At 40.5% G+C, this 22,891-nt stretch overlaps 1 protein-coding gene across 1 annotated transcript in view; it reads right to left on the reverse strand.

Moving 5' to 3' along the window:
- The window catches only part of LOC114519432 (fibrocystin-L-like), a 40,703-nt gene that overhangs the window by 17,458 nt on the left and 354 nt on the right, over window positions 1-22,891 (reverse strand). Inside the window, 32 exon segments of the mRNA XM_028539557.1 lie at window positions 2-420; window positions 1,174-1,447; window positions 1,567-1,774; window positions 2,139-2,502; window positions 2,625-3,311; window positions 3,481-4,023; window positions 4,568-5,164; window positions 5,439-7,511; window positions 7,834-8,095; window positions 8,385-8,449; window positions 8,590-8,850; window positions 8,941-9,366; window positions 9,862-10,065; window positions 10,363-10,603; window positions 11,216-11,499; window positions 12,290-12,574; window positions 13,318-13,594; window positions 13,907-14,097; window positions 14,375-14,867; window positions 15,188-15,442; window positions 15,669-15,964; window positions 16,657-16,752; window positions 17,010-17,120; window positions 17,497-17,610; window positions 17,778-17,842; window positions 18,132-18,182; window positions 18,569-18,671; window positions 18,765-18,822; window positions 19,382-19,496; window positions 19,613-19,751; window positions 19,895-19,969; window positions 20,093-20,134. Of these exon segments, the coding sequence (XP_028395358.1) occupies window positions 2-420; window positions 1,174-1,447; window positions 1,567-1,774; window positions 2,139-2,502; window positions 2,625-3,311; window positions 3,481-4,023; window positions 4,568-5,164; window positions 5,439-7,511; window positions 7,834-8,095; window positions 8,385-8,449; window positions 8,590-8,850; window positions 8,941-9,366; window positions 9,862-10,065; window positions 10,363-10,603; window positions 11,216-11,499; window positions 12,290-12,574; window positions 13,318-13,594; window positions 13,907-14,097; window positions 14,375-14,867; window positions 15,188-15,442; window positions 15,669-15,964; window positions 16,657-16,752; window positions 17,010-17,120; window positions 17,497-17,610; window positions 17,778-17,842; window positions 18,132-18,182; window positions 18,569-18,671; window positions 18,765-18,822; window positions 19,382-19,496; window positions 19,613-19,751; window positions 19,895-19,969; window positions 20,093-20,134 (9,674 nt within the window).

Consider the following 22,891-nt stretch of genomic DNA (forward strand, 5'->3'; position numbering starts at 1 on the left):
TCATATGCTTGTATTTCAAAGCTCTCTCGAGGGTAACGGTCTTGCCAGAAATTGCCGAGATTTTCACCACTTCCGCTTGACGGGCCTCGAATGTTGTGGAAGCAATGACGATTTCGTCACCAACTCTCCAGTCCGACTCCACCTCATCGTCCAGTTGTATAGCCGTGGCTCCGGCATCAGCAGTGCTTGAGAGTCGGGTCCAGTACACATCGTGCGGCATACCGTGTAACTCCAGGATCCCGAACACGCCTATCGCTTTGGACCCCAGGTTGGGTCCCCTGTTCATCGGCATTTCAGGCGAGTTCCAGTCCCCTTGGAGGGTGATGAGTACATTCCCCGGATGTGGGTTCTCTTCCGTGCCAACAATGAGCTCGGCGAACTCGCCCATGATTAGTATAATAGAAGCATTCAACACGTAATCTACAGAAAATCAGGAAGGAAAAGGTTCAGTGTCAACCCTGGAGCAGTTCTAGGGGCGTGTTCATATGAGACGGGCCAGCCTGGGCTAGCTCAGCAGTGCCGAGATCTCGCTTCACATATTATTTCACTATACATAAAACAGTTTGTATGTACGGTATACTATGACACCGCAGAAATTGGTGTTTATGAAGTTTCAACCCGAAAATCTGATCACTGGTTCACAATTGTGCATTTCTGTATCGCTATCAAAGAGAAAACTATTGAATAACTTTAAAAAGTTTGGTTTTTCTTCTGAATACGCATTATGCAATCTTTTGACAGTTTATCATACACATCTGACAGCTGTTAAATGGCCATTTGGAGGCTTAAAGTGTACACAAGGTTATTAATTCAGATGATTCGTTATTGCCGTGTGCAAGCTTCAAATTTTTTGTGCAAGATATATTTTGTGTAGTATTTATAAAACTTTTTTTCTCACCAAGTTTGAAGCCTGAGTATTGAGAATTGCGGCTAAGTATTTTTCAATTTTACCAATTTCCGCGGTGTCGTATACTATTTTGCTCTAAAGGACGTTTCTTTGTGTCCAGTGACCGACTGCTATGCCCATTACTTTTGACTAAATCCTATACCGGAGTTATATTGACTCTTTAAATCTGCTATGGTTGACCGTTCCCTCATCTTGGGTAATCGATAGTATCGATTGGGTAATCGATTGTATCGATCGTATTGATTAATTTGTTCCGGCGGAATTACCTCGAGTGTTTTCAAGTTCCAACACGCCATGAATAATCAGTTGATTAATCTGAGGGAAATCGGTATCGGCTATCATGTGCCAGTCCGACCGAATGTGGACATCCTCCCCGTCTTTAGGTAACACTCCGTCGTACCCCCCGTATTTTTCCTCCGTGGGCGACTCTGGTCTCTTCCAATCTTCTGCTACTGACCATTTCAGGTCGAGGATCTCGTTCACTTTGTCAGGGGGAGGTGGCGTTGGTGTGATACAGTTCAAGAAGAAGCAGCGATAGACCTAAGAGGAAATTTTGAAATTTTGAAAATTCTCAATGTGGAAAACCTCATATGTCTTCAATGTGAAAACCTCCTTTGATTCACAGCATCCAGTTTTCTATTGCGATCAGTAACACTCGCCTGGAATTTAATGTCTCTTGTCCCAGTATTGTTGTTTTCGTCGACGTCAGCGCCTTTACCGCTGACCAGGTAGGTCATTGTCTTCGTGGCATTATTGAATCCCCAATCACCATGATCATCGGTCGGCTGTGGTATTCTATCGGTGACATTCTGTCTCACGCCAGTCGTCATGAAGAAGTCTGGTTCTTGTGTGAATTCGTGTTTCATCCTAGGAAAGTCAGGAAACACAACTTTTCATATTTACATCATGAAACTCATTGCATTTTTCAGTCTTAATGTTATCTACTTTTCATCTTTGAATCCCAGGAAATGTTTCAGAGAATTTACATCGTCACAAGACCTGTTTTAGAGTCTTATATCTTTCAGCGAACTGTCGTAGCTTATGAATCAATGATAATAAGCTCCCCCATTTCATTCCCCCCCCACAACACAGTGGGTGACCTCGCCCCCTTTTTTTCTTCTCGGAGTAATTACCTCTCCTCGGAGTAATTACCCCCCCTTGGGGCCGGTTGTTCGAAAGGCGTTTAGCTTAACGGTGGATAAATTCAAAATGGAAAACAATCTTTTTTTACCTGATATATTCCGTTGGGGCAAATTCATAAAATGAACCGGTGTATGAAATGTTGGTAATATGAGTATGATTTGCAAAAGCCATCGTATAATCGTCTCCGACGATAACCGTGGTCATCCAGCCCTCCTTGTGAGTGATGGATTTTGGTTTCCATGGAAACGAGTCGGTTCCGTGTGCATTCGTCATCAAGACGTTCATTGGGTTCAACGATGTAGGCGCGGCGTGATTCCATGCGAATCTTCTGAAGTCTAAGGTCTCGTCACAAATGCTGCCTTTCGCCTCCCCAAAACTATGCTCGGCCTTTTCAGTGCATGCATTCGGGGGAAGGTTTTTATTCGTTGGAACAACACTTCCTCCAACGGTACCTTGATTTGAAGGAAAATAAAGTCCCTGTTAGATGCTTTAGCGGAGCAGTTTTGCTGGCAAAGATCTTCGCCTTCGAGATCAAACTTTCCGCTGTGACTATTACATGGTGTTGGTTACCCACCTGTTAGTGTTCCGTCCAAATCTTTGAACACAACTTCATGCTTCCACTTGAATCGCGAAATTTGGGGTGAATTGATGAACGTCATCTTCTCAAATTTCACAGTCCATCCTCCACAGAACGGGCAGAAAGGAATGCAGTGTGCGCATGCCTCAAAAGCGGCACACCCTTTTTGGTCGAAGTTCACCATCGTCACATTGCTTACGGTCAACTTGGAGGTCTTCGGCAACATGAGTCCACTTGTTGTACAATTTCTGTTACTTTTGACCACTCTCGGTAACCCTTCAGAGAGTCGGCTGTGACCTACGATCATGGAATCCTTGATCATCGGCCCGCCCCACGGTGGAGAATCACTGTTTGTGTCGACATATTCGATTCCGGCAAGGTCGTTATCCATCATGACGAAGTCGACAAACCTCACTGAGCCAATTTGTACACCTTCAGCTCCGCGCATGTTGTTATAGGCGAGCATGGAGTTAAACTCTGCGGGCTCAGCTATTTTAGAGTTACACGTGCCTCCTTTCTTAGGATGGTAAATTGGGAAGATCCATAAACCGTATCTTCCAAACGAATGTGCAGTGTTATTGCGGAACTCTAACATGAACACGTTCCGTGGACACACGTCTGGAGTGAACGACGGGCCGTCTGGATGTTGGAACATTTGATACCAGAAACCAAAATGGCTTCCACCTTGTAGAAAAGAAGGAAAGTTAAAGATTCATTAGTCACGACTGGCCTAGTGTTGTGTCTATTGTGTTCAATGATTAAGAATGTATCTTTTTATAAAATCGCTTCGTGCCATTCAGTCATGAAACTTTGTATAATATTTTTTAATTATTATAATTATTATAATTAATACCTGCAGCAACATTATGACGGACAGTGTTGTTCGCATTTGTCACCCAATACGAGGCTGGAGTGACATCCACGTTTAGAGTTGAAGTTGACGAGATTACGAAGATCCCGAGGTTGTACTGAATAACATTTCCCGTCTCTATTCCATCCTCCATGAAAAACGCGTTGCCTTTTGCATTGTAAAAAACATTTCGTTCAACGAGAAGGTTGTTGATACCATGCATGGTGACTGCTCGGTTATTTGAATGATGAATACTACAGCCTTTCACATAAGAACCATCGACATCACCGCTGATATGGAAATGGATTGGATAGCGTCCGATCCTGAATGCTTGTCCCGCGTTGCGCACTTCAATGTGATTAAAGTGCGCGGTCACCATACCAGCGCTTTTCACCGGAGCGTGAATCATTATCTGAACACCGAATCCATCACTATCCGGCTCTTCACCAAATTTCCCCTGGAAGCAATTCTGTGTTTGGAACTGTCCTGGTTGGAATGCGTCCGGGCAAGCTTTGATTGTACCTTGCCATTCGTCATGTAAACTTCCTGGAATGTACAAGGTGAAGACGTGTCTCTCATTCCGAGATGTGAAAGGGATGTTTGCGATTAGAGATAGGTCTGTTAGAGGGGTGTGTCTTTACAAGAGGTGTAGCGTATTGGGAAGATGTCAGGTATTTGAACGGTGCCTGTCTATTAGACTTGTTTGAATTAGAGAGATGTTTGTATTAGAGAGATGTCTGTATTAGAGAGGTGTCTGTATTAGAGAGATGTTTGTATTAGAGAGATGTCTGTATTAGAGAGATGTCTGTATTAGAGAGATGTCTGTATTAGAGAGGTGTTTGTATTAGAGAGGTGTTTGTATTAGAGAGGTGTCTGTATTAGAGAGGTGTCTGCATTGGAGAGATGTCTGTATTAGAGAGATGTCTGTATTAGAGTGGTGTCTGTATTAGAGAGATGTTTGTATTAGAGTGCATGGTGTCTGTACTAGAGAGGTGTCACATTTACAGAAAATATTATTGGAGGTATCTGTGACCAATTTTGCAAACGATGACTATAATATGTAATACGAGGAATTAAAAATAGATCAAACCTTGAACAACAACGTTTCGTGTGAGTAAACCAACTTCAGCGCGAGTTTCAATAACCCTTCCACCAAACGTTTGGACGATTGAAATATGTCTATACTGGAGTGCTGGATAGACATTGATCGTCTTCCCCCCGTCCGTAACTCCGACTACCATAACCTCCTCATGTTCTCTGATATTTTTCCCGGTGGGAGCGATAACGATTTTATCGCCAGGCTTCCACGTGACAGCATGTTTCAGCTTCAGTTGTGTATCTCCGGGATTTACGGTCTCCATGATCACTGTCCACGTGTGCGGCACGTGTTGTCCATGCAGTCCGAGGTATCCTTCCCTCAGGCCGATGCTTTTCGCGCCATACACGGGAATCTCTTTCGATCTCACGTGACCATGCAAGGTGATGGTTGCCTTGTGTTTGAATGGCTCCTCTTCGGATCCAACCATGAATGAACCACCGTGGGTGATTAGTATAAAATTGCTGTGAAGGTGAATGTCTTTCTCATCATCAAACATGAATGTTCCTCCTTTGATCAACAGGAAAGCCAGAACAGGTGTGTCCACATCAAGGACCATGGTTTGCCCCTCGTTAATCACAATAAAATCACCTTCAAGAAAAGAAACCAGCCCCATTCTTAGAAACTCCTAGAAAAGTCCTAGAAATTCCTAGAAAACGCCTAGAAATTCCTAGAAAACTCTTGTTGTTGCTGATCAATGAGAATGTTCTTTCTTAATCAATGAAATGATTTAGGGTAAAACACTCAAAATCAAGCTCTTATTTGACTGGAAATATCGTCATGGAAACGTTATGAGAGGATTGAGATCTCCTACTCAATGAGTTTGAGTGTGAGTGAGCTTTTAGAATACAGGCGCATGTCCTACCTTCAATGGGAGGATCTCGACCACCCCAGGTGTATTTTGATGACCAGACATCAACATAGTAGAAGTCAGCATTTTCCTGAACAGCAGCACCATTTGAACCAACGTCAACTCTTACTTTTGTCTTGATGGTTCTATGATGTGAACCTGTGGTACACTTGAGTTCTGTCGTTGTCGCTGAGGTCACCAAGCACATGGTACCGTCGATGGTGACTTTGTTCTGGCTCTGTGTGGTGCTAAAGCCAGTACCAGTAATGGTAAGTACCACACCACCTCCTGTGCCGCCCCGTGATGGTGAAACACCGGTAATGGTGGAGGTTAGAGCGTCTTTGTAGGTATATCCCGAGGATTCGGTATTTCTAAACATATTTTCTGTGTTGGTCACAACCACGTCGCAAACATCATTGGCTCCAGGGGCTGATTGCTCTTTCGGTGGTGTTTCGCACTGGATTTCTGTATCATTAACCAAATATCCTTTAGGAATCTTGCAAGGATTACCACAGATGGTCACGTCGGCCTCACGACTAAATCCAGAACCGCTAATGGTGACAAGCCTACCACCACCAAACCCACTTTCATTCGGGGTGACGGTGTCGATGTTCAACTGATAGGTGAAGTTCATGCCCGTGGTTCCCATACCTTTACCAACGACGTGGAGCGTAACGGGATAGCTACCGGCAGGCTTTGCAGAAAGCGTGCAAGCGATGGTGGTTGCAGTGCTGGTCGTTACCATGCATGGGGTACCACCAATCTTGACGTGGTTCTCTGATGGTTGCGTTGCAAAGCCTGTGCCTTGAATGTTGATGGTGTTACCAGATCGACCAGCGTTTGGTATCGTGTTGACCACAGGAGTCGCTGCCGTAGAGGTGGAAAATGTCTGCGAGTTGAGAGGTGTCAGCGGAAAACCAGAGGAAGAAACCTGTACCAAAAACGATCCCGGGGCACCTTGGTTAGGTGTTCGACATTTTATAACAGAAGTTGTGACTTCTGTTATCTCACATCGTTTACCACCGATTTCCACTACGGTCTCGCCTTCAGGATCAAAGCCATGGCCATTAATTGTGAGCAATAGTCCTCCGTTGACGCTCCCCTGTGTATGCGATAGACTTGTTAATGCTTCTTGGCTAGTGACGTTTACTTGATTTGTGAATTTGGCATAACCTTTGTCGCCCGCGATATGTACCATCGCGCGATGCTGGCCCACGGGCAGTCCTGGCAGATTGCATGTGATCTGGCTCATGGATGTAGTCTGTACGGCGCATTGCACGTCGCCGATGACAACCTTGACGTCTGATGGTGTATTGCTTAATTTTGAACCGTCAAACGTGAGTATCGTATCTGGGGCGCTCACTGTTGTTGGACTGAAAGTTGTAATCTCTGGCGTTAGGGCATTTTGGTAGACATAGCTGCAAGCACCTGGTTCCTTGCAAACAGCTTTTAAATTCCCGTTATTTTTTTCTAAGAGTATTTCCACCACACGCTGGTCGTTTTCAGTCTGTGTGAAAGATGGCCCCACAACGCAGTCTATCTGAGTGTATGATAAACTGTCTATTCGACATCCGCTTTGTCCTAAACTAACTCTCATGTCTTCGACAAATCCCTGCCCACCTAAAACGATCCTTGTGCCTCCGAAATGCGAACCAAATCTTGGTGTTATTGTTACCAACGAAGGAATCAATTCAAAGAATGTAGTTTCGTTCACTCCAGGGGCGATGATAGCGCGTCCATTACCACTCACTTCGACAGACACAGGCATTTTCATCCATGGTTCTGGTTCGTTGGTAGTGTCTAGGTTACAAGTTATAACAGTATCGTTGCTTTCCAGTATGTTACAAACGTGACCACCGAATGTCACGGTGTTTTTGTTCTTAACCCGGCTAAAACCGCTTCCTTTGATGGTTATTTTGTCTGTGTTCACGCCCGAGGCAGGTGTGACCGCTGTGACGGTGGAGGTGACGCAGGTCGAGAATGTGAAGGCAAAGTTTACGCCATCCTGGGTCTTTGTCGCGTCTTGGTTGCACCTTTCTGGGGACTGATCAGGCTGGGCGCCTGACAAGTTGTGGGCGGCTGTGTACTCTGAAATAAAAGATGTATGCAGAATGGTAAAGAACAGGGAACACAAATTGGGTCAATGTACTGTACAAAGTGCTCTATCAACTTTTGTGATTTTAAGCTAAACGTCAAAATTATGAAAACATTGAGTTGATATGAGCCCTCCCCCCAACCCCATTTATGGTCAGCATTTTTTGCTACAGACTCCATCCGGTGGTCGGTTCTCATCGGTTATCATCTTCCAATAGTTCAGGGTGAGAGGATATCCCCCCAACCCGTGCAGCCTCAGTGCACGCTACCCTCTGTCTTTTTGGTGCAATAAATGTAACAAAGATTATGGTCATACCGTTGACTTTGACTTCAACATTCACCACGCTAGACTGGGCTTGCTCAACTACAACCATTCCCTTCATGTCCAATGATTGTGATTTGTCGATAAATCCGCTTGAGAAGTAGTAAGTACCAGGGGTTGTGAACTGATGCATGAACGAGCCACTACCACTGCGCTGGCTGATAAAACCAGTTCCATCGTAGTCGGAAGAGTCGCCATCTTTGGTTTGATGAACTCCGTACACCACATCAGCCAAATGTGGTGCAGCCCAGCTCCACTAAATGGATCAAATGAAGATTATAGTTTGACAGTGTTTACGCTTTGTAAAGGTTAAGAATAGTTGATGGTTTATTCACTTGAAGTTGCAGCATTCATGCGTACAGGAAACTTTGAACCATAATTGTAAACGTATTCTCGAGGCTAATTTCAAAAGTATTTTCGGTTTCAGTTTCATGTCTGTATTTTCTTTGTTGCAAAAAGACAGAGCCCTCTTCCTAATTCTTAAACTGATGAACGAAGATGTTTTAAAACATCTCTTTCTGCATAGGACGGGTATGATAGCCTACCTTTACTCTATCACCGACTCGAACGGTTACTGTTGATGGACTCCATTGATAACCAATACCAAACTCTGAAACGATATTCGAAGAGCTATATTCAGTACCTTGGAATCACTAGTGACACAACTTGCTCATCACGCGAAGATTTCCCCTCTTTTTAAACGACCTAAAGATAATGGTTTGTCTAATAGTACATCCTGTTGACCCTTACCTGGATGTGACCCGGAGTTGTCAACTTTTACAATCCTTCCTCCAACCGGTGTTTTGCATTTCAATTCATTCTCCGTACTTGATGTAACCTCACACATCACGTCTCCCAACATGACCATGTTATCGGTATTGTTTGTACTAAACCCTCCACCTTGTATAGTGAGCTCAGCGCCACCGTTCAGCGACCCTCTGTTCGGTGTAACACCGCTGACATATAACACTGACGTGAACACGGCGTTGGTTCCATCCAAAGATGCTCTTCCTATGTTCAAAGAAATTTATCGTAAGGAAGAAGTTGGGTGGTTTTACCTTGGGTAATTTCTATTTTATTTCTCCCCCCGGATATTCTCACCTTTAACTTTAGTATCGACGACCACATTGACATTCCCAGGGGGGTTCATCGGCACGGTGCAAGTCACTTGCGTGCTGCTTGTTGCCGTGACCTCGCAACGTCTTGCTCCCATGGTAACCGTGACCTCTTCAACCGCCGTAGGGAACGAAGTGCCGGTGATGGTCAACGCTATACCACCGTACGTTGGCCCCATCTCCGGGTTAATCTCGGTTATTCTTGGTTGCACGGAGTCATCGTATGTGAAGCCGTTGTTGAATGTGTATGTACAACCGATTTCCTTGCAGCCAGAAAACACGACAATGTCAACCAGTCCTGCAGACCTGGGCCCAGTTTCGCACATAATGACTGTCGTATCAATGGATTCAATCTCACATTCCACTTCACCGACCTCAACCGAAAGATCTGGACTTGTGCCGAAACCAAAGCCTGTATTGAATACGGAGACGGTTTAACACATCAAGAGAATATTCATGCACTTAGCATAATAGAAAGATCGCATTTATAGGTGGAGAAATTGACTTTGCTTTCGTCAAAGGAAAGATGTCTGTTCATGTTGGTCCTGGTATACGAATTGTCGCATGGAATTTGGTTTAAATTGAAATTGTGTTATTGGCTCTAAAGGATGTTTGATCACATTTATAGTCCGTTGTCTCATTATCTAGACATTTAGTGATGCGTTGTAGTTGAATTTATATCACAGGACACACTACTTTAATGATTAGCCAACAGAGAGATTGTAATTGACCATTTCAAACGTATTAGTCGAGTAAGAAATATCTTACTTCTGACAAGAGAGGTATTTTATGTTTAAGATGTATTCTGAATAATGATTTACCCTGCCCTGCCTCTGGGCATCTAACGAGTGTACACCCACCCTGAACCCTGGGGTCTCCTCCCCCCCGCCTACCATGGATCAATTACCTTGAATCCTAAGACGTGTACCACCCGCCGTTCCACCAGTGTTCGGGGTCACAGAGTCGACACGAACGATAAATATGTTAAATAAGAAGGGTATAATGTTTGATACACTACGGCGTCGCCTGTTCTGTACGATCTCAAATTGAGCAAAGCCTTTGTTGTGGATACTGATTGAGATCTCTTGAGATCCAGGATTGACATTATTGCCTAAAAAACAGAATAGAAGAAATTAAAGACAAAATTCAGTCTGGCTTCGATTTCTCAATTCCGGTTCATTTCCTGCGGAAAACTTTTGACCGAGTCATATATTCCTCTCAGTTGTATGTAAGAAGAATGTTCCCAAAACAAAAGGGTTTCTTAACACGTAAAAACCAATATTTTCCACTCTTGGAAAAAAGCTTGAAGCATACGGTCGCATAGAACTTGTAGCGCTCTTTTTTCTCCGACCGAAATAAATTCTTTATTAGAATACTGAAGTTTGTTAAACGATATTTGATTACCAACCAATAAGAAATTGGATTTCTGTCTCGCTACTCGACAGCACAGTGCATTCGACACCACCCATGGTAACAGTGACGTGACTCGCATTGTTGCTAAATCCAGTCCCCGTAACTTTGACCGCGGAACCAGCTCCGCCAGTTGTTGTATTGAAGCTGGTGACTACTGGTGTTCTCTCTGTCAGATGGTGATAGGAACATTCTTTGCCCAAACAGCTGGCTACCAAGTCATTTACTGTCACGACAACCTAAGATACAATGGATTCTGTAAGATAAACCGTCTAAAAACTTTTGGATCATCTCTTATTGATCCAGTGTTACTACAGGAGGAAACCTAAACTAAACTAAATTTATTTATACTGGATAGCTTTATCAGTTCTAAACTGTTCTTCCTAGAGGTCCAGTAAGGATCATCTCGTATTGATCCAGTGTTACTACAGGGGGAAACCTAAACTAAACTAACTTTATTTATACTGGATAGCTTTATCAGTTCTAAACTGTTCTTCCTAGAGGTCCAGTAAGGATCATCTCTTATTGACCCAGTGTTACTACAGGAGGAAACCTAAACTAAACTAACTTTATTTATACTGGATAGCTCTATCAGTTCTAAACTGTTCTTCCTAGAGGTCCAGTAAGGATCATCTCGTATTGATCCAGTGTTACTACAGGAGGAAACCTAAACTAAACTAACTTTATTTATACTGGATAGCTCTATCAGTTCTAAACTGTTCTTTCTAGAGGTCCAGTAAGGATCATCTCGTATTGATCCAGTGTTACTACAAACAGACCATGGTTTTAAAAACTATACCACTAAGCCTTTTTTTAAAAGCAAGTTATGTCAATCTTTGAATCAACGCTACCTGTGGTTCTTTAGTTATCACCCGTAGAAACTCTCCTGGTATCTTGCGATAAAACAGTCCTCCATCTCTTGTTGTATACGAGATCCTGATATTTTCACCAGTAACTTTACTTGCATTGATTTTAAACTCCGGTTGTTTCCCTGCCTTTGTCAGCCAGTCTAACTTCCACCTGTAGTGGCTGCACTTCGGATAACCGTTGGAGATTTGAACTCGCAGTTCGCCTACATCATAATTCGTTTCTAGAAGTTCTTTCATCTCCTGAGCTGTTGTGTTTAGCGGAATACCTTTAAATGGATTTAAATCGTGTTATTCCCGGGGTTTTTTGAAGTAGATAGTGTCATCTTATTGGAGTAGTTCGTAATTTTTGCTGAAAATTGTTGTACTTTTGAAAAGTCTCATCTTTGAATGCATAAATGGATTCTCAGAGTTGTTAAAGTTGCATGCATGAGTACATATGTCTATATTGTCTTCAGCCGCGGTTCAAAGACGCGTAAAATGACTTTGAGTTATTGAAATGAGTATATAACATAATTCTGGAAGTGGCGTAAACATCCTGACTATAGCATGGGCCTGGTTGGTTTCATAAAGACTTATTTCAATAACTCAAAATCATCACACGCTTCGTTAAAACTGTGGTGACCGGACTCATGTAAACACACGCTAAGTGGTAATGAAGCAATCATCACGATAATTAGGACAATTAGGCAAGGTAGTTAGTTGAATGAAGTAAGACAGCCAAAGCGATAAATCATGAATATGTTTCCATAATGATACAAGATCTTAGGCAAGGCGAAAAGGAGGTAAAACCAGGGGCCTGTTGTATAAAAGACTAGTTAACTTTTAACTCTAGTTAAAAACAGAATTGGCCAACCAGAGTTGTGCATTTCTGAGTTAACTAGACAAGGTTAGCTTATGCAAAACGTAGTTAAAGACTTGGTGATTAAGCATTGTTGTTAATTTCTTGCAGGTGGTCAGGAACCAGTGGTTTGGAATGGTTGATGAAAATCGTGTATAAAGATATTGGTAAGTTTTAGTTGTGCTTCCGCTTTATTGTAGTTGTGCTTCCATTTGTACCTTGGACTGTTTTATTTCCAAATTTCAAATCAAACGTCCCTCCTAACGGCGGACTTGCGGCTCTTTCACGTGTCACAGTGATCGTTGCGCCGATTGCTGAAACGTTGAAGGAGATTTGATCCTCGCCATCCGTGTGAGGAATTCCTTGTACAGAGATCAGTGGAATATCAAAACCACATTTTCCTGGATACATCTTGATTCTGAATTTGGTTTCTGATAATTTCTCTATTATAAAATTCTTTATCCATTGGCCATTTGGTTGAGCAGCGACTTTACGTTTGGTAACTGAAAAAGGGTGGAAACAAATTTGATCGATGAATAATACTTCTACGGGAGGAAAAACTAAACTTAACTAACTTTATTTATACTGGATAGCTCTATCAGTTCTAAACTGTTCTTCCTAGAGGTCCAGTAAGGATCATCTCTTATTGAACCAGTATTACTACAGGAGGAAACCTAAACCTAACTAACTTTATTTATACTGGATAGCTCTATCAGTTCTAAACTGTTCTTCCTAGAGATCCAGTAAGTATCATCTCTTATTGATCCAGTGGTACTACAGAAGGAAACCTAAACTAAACTAACTTTATTTATACTGGATAGCTCCATCAGTTCTAAACTGTTCTTCCTAGAGATCCAGTAAGGATCATCTCTTGTTGATCCAGTGGTACTACAGGAGGAAACCTAAACTAAACTAACTTTATTTAAACTGGATAGCTCTATAAGTTCAAAACTGTTCTTCCTAGAGGTCCAGTAAGGATCATCTCTTATTGATCCAGTGTTACTACAGAAGGAAACCTAAATTAAACTAACTTTATTTATACTGGATAGCTCTATCAGTTCTAAACTGTTCTTCCTAGAGGTCCAGTAAGGGCCATCTCTTATTGATCCAGTGTTACTACAGGAGGAAACCTAAACTAAACTAACCTTATTCATACTGAATAGCTCTACCAATTCTAAACCGTTCTTCCTAGAGATCCAGCAAGGATCATTTTACTCCGATTTTTTGATACCGCTAATCTACTTACCACTCACTGGCGACCTTCCAATCCAAACATCGTCAACCATCACATCTCTAGAAATGTAGATATCCTTCACAAACAATTGAGATCCTGGCATTCTCTTTTGCCAAATATCAGAGTCTACAGCCAGTTCATTCAAGTTGAAACAGTCGTATTGCCAGCGTGTGGAACAGGGGTACTCGTGGTAGAGATTGCCGTGTGTCGACTTTCCCTCGCTGTTTGTATATTTTACGTAAGTTCTCAATGTTACTTTGTCACAGTCGCCTTTGAATGCATAGCAAACCTGTTTGAAAGATAATTATTGATGGAAACATGAGCAAATTTTTGCGTTGAAATAGATATTATAAAGCAATTGTTAAAACATTTAAACTCTTGGAGGGAGAGAAAGAATGGCATTCTGATAAAATTTCCAAGATCTTGTTCTAATCATACATAGTGAACGGTAAAATACTGTTTTTAGCTTTTATTGACTTCAAAAGCAAGTCGTAAATTTTAAAAAATGTCCGGTAATATGTATATTAATAGGCTTGGAACTGATCATCGGTTATTATGATCGACGTAACATGAAGTAATGTTTAACCATCATAGGACTTACCCTTGAATTGACTTGCAGATTAAATTCGCCCCCTTTTTGTCCAGGTTTTATTTCCGTCAGACCCCCAACGTAGATCGCGTTTGGATTTATTAATGCCTGCCTTCCACAGTGTGGCGTTTCGTCCTTAACTCTATCTCCTTGTTCATACCCTGATTTATCCCCTTCGTAGCCCTGGTAGAAGTAAGCTGAATCTGGAGAAGAAAAATTACCCGTGATTAATCTGATGCATCTTCTTTACCTCATGGTAATACTGAGTTGAAGAAGACGTACTCTCTTCTGGTTGAATGATCTCTAATACTTTCCCGTCTTAGTGATCCTAAGAACTGAAAGTTCCAGTTTAAAAAATAGCGCTCTTGAATAGGATTTCATTTCGAGCATTCGCAGATCAGTTTGAGGGCTTGGCCCCTCTCAAATGCCTATAAAAAATTCAGAATCGCCGTACTAAAGAAGAAATGATGTAAAATTTACCTGTGTCTTCCGAGAATGTACATTCCGTGCTAAAAAGTTGAGAGAAAGTTCCTTCCAGTTCCTCTTTCGTTGCGTTAGGATTAATCACTCTTGTTCGTTTTCCACCAAAACCGAGTCTGAAACCTCTTCCGGAGTTTATTCCAGCCTTGTCGACTTCAATGTTTACATACTGGCTCTGTGTTTGCAGCATTAGTGTGTGCTCAGGTTCGGCAAAGTTGAACTTCACTCTAAAGATTCTCTTCTGGTTGTCGGACGATTCTAAGGTGACAGCGACGGAGCCAGCACTTCTTATCGTAGCAAGATTATTCAGAGCAGATTCTAGATTTGCAGCAGAGATGCCTGAAGTTAGAGCCTGGGTCGTAACGCCATCGTAGCTCAACATGAAGGAAGGAGGTTGTTGACAAACGTTGTTGACAAGTAAACATTGCATGACCGTAACAAGCTGTTCCTCTTGTTGAACGAAGCCATCTTTCCAGTTTTCATACGAAATGGTCTGAAAAAAGAATTTGTTTGGTGTGTTTGATAAACTCAACAACTCAAGTAAACTCTTATCAACCGGTGACCACCATCCTTGTTAGGAAAGAGAATATTAAATTGATAAACTCAACAACTCAAGTACACTCTTATCACCTTTCTCTCATCAATATCCATTATCCATCGTCAATGTCAATCATTATCCATCGAATGTAACCAATGAACCATTATTTTGCTTTGTAAAGTGTACTATGAACTCATTTGCCCTAACTCAACCAACGCTATATCTAGTCTATTCACATCCTGGTTCGACATGCCGGCCAACTGAAATGTACCTACCTGTCTCTCATCGCTCAAACTGCTCCATATTTTCAAATACTGCTGTTCTTGGACGGCCATGGGCACATCGTTCTCGGTATGACTTGTGGATTCCTTCTTCAAACCAATATTTAGAAAGTAAGCACCGCCACCATCATAATAGTCGCCCTCGATATAGTAATGTCGACCTTTCTCAAGGTACATACGTTCTGACCACTGAGTGTCATACTTCTCCCAATTGGACCCTGTGTACCAAGCTGCTGAAGCAATTTCCTTCTAAATCATAAAGAAAAGTCGGCGTTGATGAAAAACACAAATGTTTTCTGGTATGTTCCAGCCTTATATTTTGTTATATATTCTTTATGAAACTGGTCGGAATCTTGTGATTATGTTCAGTAATGACAACTATGTACATTTTAATGAAACTTTTTCGATAACTGAATAACCAGAAATGATTGGTGAATTTATATTGTTGATACGAGGAACGCTTGAGCCGGCTTACTTTGTTCGCGGGTGAACTAGTGTTACTGAAATAGACAACACTGCTGTCATCTGATAGCGTTCCAAATCTGTACATTCCACTGGATGGAGGCACAAAATATGCGGTCAGTCGGCCAACCAACCTGGAGGTCGGTTTCACGAATGTTGGATCGTTTGGACAGTTTGCAAAATCTGTGTGCATTTGATGGATGTGGCTGTGGATGTGTGTATTGTAGTCAGTTGAGTTCGGATCAAAATCTCGCACGTTAGGGATCCATTGGTTGGTTGTCCACGTGTCACATGTGAACCCCCGGCCACCTGGTGGAGAAATAGATCACGAGAATGTTAAAACAAGGATGTTGATTATCACAAGGATGTTAAAACAAGGATGTTGATGATCTCAAGGATGTTAAAACAAGGATGTTGATGATCTCAAGGATGTTAAAACAAGGATGTTGATGATCTCAAGGATGTTAAAACAAGGATGTTGATTATCACAAGAATGTTAAAACAAGGATGTTGACTATCACAAGGATGTTAAAACAAGGATGTTGATGATCTCAAGGATGTTAAAACAAGGATGTTGATGATCACAAGGATGTTAAAACAAGGATGTTGATTATCACAAGGATGTTAAAACAAGGATGTTGATGATCTCAAGGATGTTAAAACAAGGATGTTGATGATCACAAGGATGTTAAAACAAGGATGTTGATTATCACAAGGATGTTAAAACAAGGATGTTGATGATCTCAAGGATGTTAAAACAAGGATGTTGATGATCACAAGGATGTTAAAACAAGGATGTTGATGATCTCAAGGATGTTAAAACAAGGATGTTGATGATCACAAGAATGTTAAAACAAGGATGTTGATGATCACAAGGATGTTAAAACAAGGATGTTGATGATCACAAGGATGTTAAAACAAGGATGTTGATGATCACAAGGTGTTCTCAGCATGAGCGAGATTGAATGCATGCAGTTGTTCAAATACGTTGACATGCAAACCTGGATGAAATTTTCTGTTGTCTTTCTCTTCGTCCACGCTTCCAGTAATACACTTGATTGTATCCCGAGTACTTGTCAGGACCTTACATGGAACGCCTGTTTTATTTAAAGAAAAGCAATGAATATGCAGCTTAGTAATTTATCAGTTCTAAACTGTTCTTCCTAGAGGTCCAGTAAGGATCATCTAATTGATCCAGTATTACTACAGGAGGAAACCTAAGCTAAACTAATTTTATTTCTACTGGATAGAAGTAATAGACTTTTTCATAATGACGCGCCAATCAAACTTCTTGTGACATCAGACATTTCGTTATTAAGAGAAAGGTCTATTGATTTCACTCAGTCATGTTTACCTCCGACAGTTACTTTAACATTCTCTTCAATATGGCTGAAACCTTTTCCTTTTATCGTTAGGATTGTTCCACCAGCTCTGCTTCCGTTCCTTGGCGCAACGCTTAAAACATCTAAAGGGGGATTGTTCTAGGTAAGTCCAAAGCTAAATAAATTGCGGACTTAATGCGATAATCTTCTAGTCTTTAGCCCGCCGCACACGAGAGCTATAATAGACTGAGCCAAAGACATCACGATGCAAACTATCCGCACACGAGAGTAACTCGCTGAGCTAACAACCAAGCGAGGTCTTTAGCTCAGCTAATAGCTTTCGTGTGCGGGGGTTTTAGATGTCCTCATTAGAAACTGGGCAATCGTTTACATTGAAAACAAAGATACCTCTTGTCTTTAAAGAACAGTGCTGTATTACGCTATCATTCCGACAGCCATGATTTCTTTGGCCAATGCTTTTCATAAAACAACCATCGTATCAATGATTTCCGACCTTACCTGAATGAGCTTGGTATTGATAGATGACGTCATTGCCATCGACATAACTGGCTAGATCATTTTCAATTCTGGAACGGCCGTAATACGATACCAGATATGAAACTAGGTACGATCCTGAATAGCGGAAAGAGATGTCTTGAAATACATACCCACAATGATTTTATTACTGTGTTCTTAGCACTGAAAAACTAACACTAACACATCTGCGGTGATCTGTTAACACCCTCAGCATATCAAACGTTCCTGTGGGGTAACCCAATAGAAGGTGGGGTATTGTTTACCTGGAGCACTGATTTCCGCCCTGCAGATGAAGTACCCTGTCCATTCTTGCCACACTATACCGTACCTGAAACGAAAAAATACCTCGAAATTATCACCTGGCACAGCCGGGGGTCTATTGTTCCGATTTGTACTGACCGTATGTACTGCAGGGTACCATATTGTGCCATATTTTACCATATTGTACCATATTGTACCATATTGTACCCTAGTGTACCATGTTGTACCATATTGTACCACATTGTACCATATTGTACCATATTGTACCATATTGTACCATGCTGTATTGTATTAGTCTAAGCATTCGACATTGGTAATAATATTAATAATATTATTAATTAAAAAATATTTCTTACACTTCTCCAAATTCGTCGTTAGTGTCGCAGTTGTACCCGCCAATATACACTCTGCAAAAATGAGAGTGGTCATGATATTGATGAATAAAAACTAGTGATAGATGAATTAGCTTATGTTTCCTCGTGTAGTGACACTAGATCAACAAGAGATGATTCTTACTGGACCTCCAGGAAGAACAGTTTAGAACTGATAAAGCTATCCAGTATAAATAAAGTTAGTTTAGTTTAGGTTTCCTCCTGTAGTAATACTGGGTCAAGAAGAGGTCAATAAGAGGTTATCCTTACTGGACCTTTAGGAAGAACAGTTTAGAATTTATCAATATAAATAAAATGGTACTATAAACATGGTATAAAGGTCTTTGGTTTAGGTTTCTTTCTGTAGTTATCCGGAATATTGCAACTGATATATAAAGCCAAGCTCAGTTTGTCTTAGTTACCGTGTAATTTCGGCTCCCTCTGGTTCAAAGTTTTCTCCAGTACCGTCAGAGAGGCGACCAATCTGTTCTGTGTATAGCCTTCCAGTTATCTTTAAAATTTTGTCTAAAAAAAGAGGGATTTATGTCAATTTTGTCCTGACCATACTTCATAAACCACATTTCCTTTGAGCCTCATTAAAAGATGATGATTGCTTACCTGTCTCGCCAGCCTGTCTATCAATTACTGATATTGACGGGGTTCTCCAATGTCTGAACTGTAAAATACAAGTAGTTATCTTAAGATATACAACAAACCTATTCACTCACATAGACTATTATTTCAGTGAGATGCATTGGTACAGTTGGCTCATTTTCGAGTTGTGCCGTCTGAAGGCTAAGTACGTTTATTTATGAAATCAAGTACGTTTGTTTATGAAATCAACGATTGAATAGATACATAGGGTTGGACTCTTTCTCTTTTTTTTACAAACGATTGAATGGATACATAGGGTTGGACTCTTTCTCTTTTTTTTACAATCCTTGTCAATTAAAGACTGGTAAAACCCGTGCACAGAGCTAAGTGCTCCTTAACGGGTAACCTTTTTATGCATGCTATAAACACAAATTGAAGTTAACACAATGAATATATCACAATGAATATATCACAATGAATATATCACAATGAATATATCACAATGAATATATCACAATGAATATATCACAATGAATATATCACAATGAATATATCACAATGAATATATCACAATGAATATATCATTTCTGTTCTCTGTTGATGATTTACCAAATTACGGAAACTTCAGAAAGACAACTCACGTAAAATCTGCATGTCCCCCAGCAGTATGTGTGGCGATGGCCTCCACCAAGAGGTTGACCGTTCACTTTGATTGAAAGTGAATATGTGTCTCTTTCGTGGCCAGCTGGTGGTTCTCTGATAAAATAATAAAACTTTTTTAGTCTTTATCAAAATCCAGTTGTTTTTACACACGAAATATATCGTCATGCTGGATATTCGTCCGAAAAAATCGTATAATTTATAGTATTCACCCGACTTCACAAGATATTTTCGTGTCAGACGTGTCCGTTTCCACGACATGACAGGGAACAGTAACTCCGTCATTTCCTGTAAGCGTCACTACGTTACCCAGATTTGGGTCTTCAAACGCAAACTGATCGCCGGAAAAGCCTACGAAATAAAATGAAATAGACTATGATCACTTATGTAAACAACCATAACTCATCCATCCGTTCACATCTATATCAAACGAGAAGAATCGCACAGAAAATCACGACAAAAATTTCAAGCTAGCCTTTAAGATTCTGCTGTACCTTTTCCATGAATTCTGAGCATCGTTCCACCAGCGAGACTTCCCGTATTTGTGTTTAGTTTCCTGACATTTCCCTCTACATTTTAGAAACACGAGAAGATTAGCAGACTATCATTGCAGTCCTATAAAGAATTCTCAAGGCTGATGACGTGTATTCTATCTAAAAGGTAACTAAAGTATAGAGTTACTTCACGTGTACCTGACACGGGTGGGGATGAAGCATCGCTGTGTTTCCCATAAACTATAAAAATATAATTGTGGTGTAAACGTCTGCAGTATTCACCTAAGGATACACTTACTGGTGGTGATCTATTAATGGAAAAGTACTTAAGATTTCGGGCTTGTAATTATCAAAGAGATCTAGAACCCCCAAGTTTATGAATCCAAGTTATGTCAGACAACAGGAAATTTTAGAGCGATTGAAAAAATCACAATAGCTATGCATGAATCTTTCGTACAACCGGCTATGTTCGGTAGACCGAACGCGGTAAGGAATACATGAAGATTGCCATAGGTATTTGACAGTCAATATGTTGAGAGGAGTCCATATATTGACAGGAAACACGCAACACTGTCAAGATTACAAATAATGCCTTCCAGAATTTATTCTTTATATATAATGAAACTGCCATGTCGTGTTATTTGAGATCGGTTGCATGTATAAAACGCTTGAACTACACTTCGCATATAGTTAAATCCTAGTTAACTTAGAAATACGCAACTCTGACTGGCCAATTCTGTCCTTAACTACAGTTAAAAGCTACCTAGTCTTTTATACAACTGGCCCTGGTTGGACAAAAAAGTGGAATAGCTTTTGTTGTTTGACACACCAGTAAGCCATGCAAAGCCACCTAAATATTTTGCGCAAATGTTGTCATGCAGTGCATTAATATTGCTAATTTCGTTAAGAACGTCCCAATGAAAGGCAAGACTAAATATATTGCAAAACCTTTGAACCCCTGAGCGCGAGAAACAAAATTGAGCGATTTATATTTGCGAAGTTATCGTAGCAGCTAGGGCACTTATTTTCGTGACCCTGATGTTCCTACAGCCTTCAATATATTGTTTTTCACTGGTATTTATGCCCTCGTTGCGCTTTCGATAACAGGCCTCCAGCTAAAGGTGTTGTTGCAGTTTTAAGTGAAAATATCAAAACAAGTGAAAATATCGTGTGCTGGTTTTAATTTTCTGTTTGCGATTTTTAATCCGCAAAATATATAGAGCACAGTTTTGTTGGAGCAAGTTGAAAGAATAATTCACATAAGCTTTTCAAAGATTTTAGGAACGTTATAAAAGTAATTTCTTGTTTGTTTTTTCCGTCTCCGAGCAACCATTAATGCATTGTTTGTCAGTGAATAGCTTTTTATCGATTTAGCCATCCGAAATCAGACGAGGCGAGGGTTAATGTTATATCAGCGTGTAGGAGGAACATAAGGTGCACCGTAGACTGCAGCTTTTGTATTCCTCTCGCCCCCTGCTAAATTCGAAATCGCTTTTAAAACAAAAGCATTTGGGAAAATTGCAGACTTATGTTCGCCAGAAATAAATGATATATCACCTCAGCTTTTCTCAAAATCTTTCCTAATGTCGAATATTTTTTATATTTTTTGAAGACACGCTTGCATGTGAATTGCCTTAGCAGCATCGTACAGCAATTTTCTCATCCTAACTAGTTGCTATGTACAATCTTGTAACTTGGTTCGTAACTGAACACTTTCGTTCATTCGACTGGACCATTTCGTAATCAAGTTGAAAACACTTGAACGGGTCTGGAAGCGTGCAAACACTTCAAACCAATCTATATTTTAATTGCATGGTATGGTTTGGAAACGCACAATATATTAAAAAAATAAGAATGGTTACAATAAGAATAACATTGAAAAATATCAATGCCCATAACGCAATGGGTCATATCTCAAATATTTTTGGTTTTAAGAATTGTTCAATGTTAACGAATTTACATTACGACATACATATGTTAGTCCACGCCATTACGTAATCACTCTTCAGCAAAACAAACTGTCAAATTTGATCTCAGCATGATATGCATGTAGGCGTTTTATCTATCCAAAATGATTACATTTGCAAAACAATATTATATGTGAAAATTGCTTTGTTATGCTTGGCGGTCAAATATTTCCTTGTCACGTTGAAAAGCCTCGAATTTTACCAACTTGGCAGCCTGCTTTTGTAAATGATAAATATATAACTTAAGGGTTTGATGGAAACATATCTTTAACAGCTGATGACATGCGTGCCGAACATACAAGCACACGGGATTGTTCGCAGAACGTATTCTGTATAAGGTTTTAATCGATAGCTTGCTATAGAATTATGACCAATTAACAGGTTCGATATTTTAGCGCCCGTTTTTGCACTTATCGACAGATATAATTTGGATTAGGAATCTCGTGGGCGCGGGTATTAATAGACCCGAGCTATTTAAAGACCAATTTTTGGCTAATCTCAGCATGTTATGTGGTTTCCTAGCCTTTAAGATACAGACTGATACGCGCAATACAAACGCTATTATTCCTATCAAATATAAACCTGCCCACTCATAATATATAAATTGCAATGTCATGATATTATAGGAGTCAGTACAGTTCGGTATAAAATGTTCTAGATTCTTAAAAGTTGCGTTGCGAAATAAGATTGCAAATGCCAAATGAAGTATATTAGCTAAATGAAAAGGTTTCGCAGCCGGTAGACGGTATAGTGTTACTCAATATTGGTGAAAATAGCTAGTGAATGAACCCGAATAACTTTATTTATACTGTAAAGCTTTTATCAATTCTGAGTTATTTTTCCTATCTCCAATTCAAGTAGTGTTGTAGGAAGAAACCTAAACTAGGGTAAGCTAAACCAGTAAACCAGTGTTACTGCAGGAGGAAACCTAAACTAAACTAACTTTATTTATACTGGATAGTTCTATCAGTTCTAAACTGTTCTTCCTAGAGATCCAGTAAGGATAATCTCTTATTGATCCAGTGTTACT

Source organism: Dendronephthya gigantea, unplaced genomic scaffold (genome assembly GCF_004324835.1).
Source record: "Dendronephthya gigantea isolate DGI-Jeju-01 unplaced genomic scaffold, DenGig_1.0 000013F, whole genome shotgun sequence".
Taxonomy (NCBI): domain Eukaryota; kingdom Metazoa; phylum Cnidaria; class Anthozoa; order Malacalcyonacea; family Nephtheidae; genus Dendronephthya; species Dendronephthya gigantea.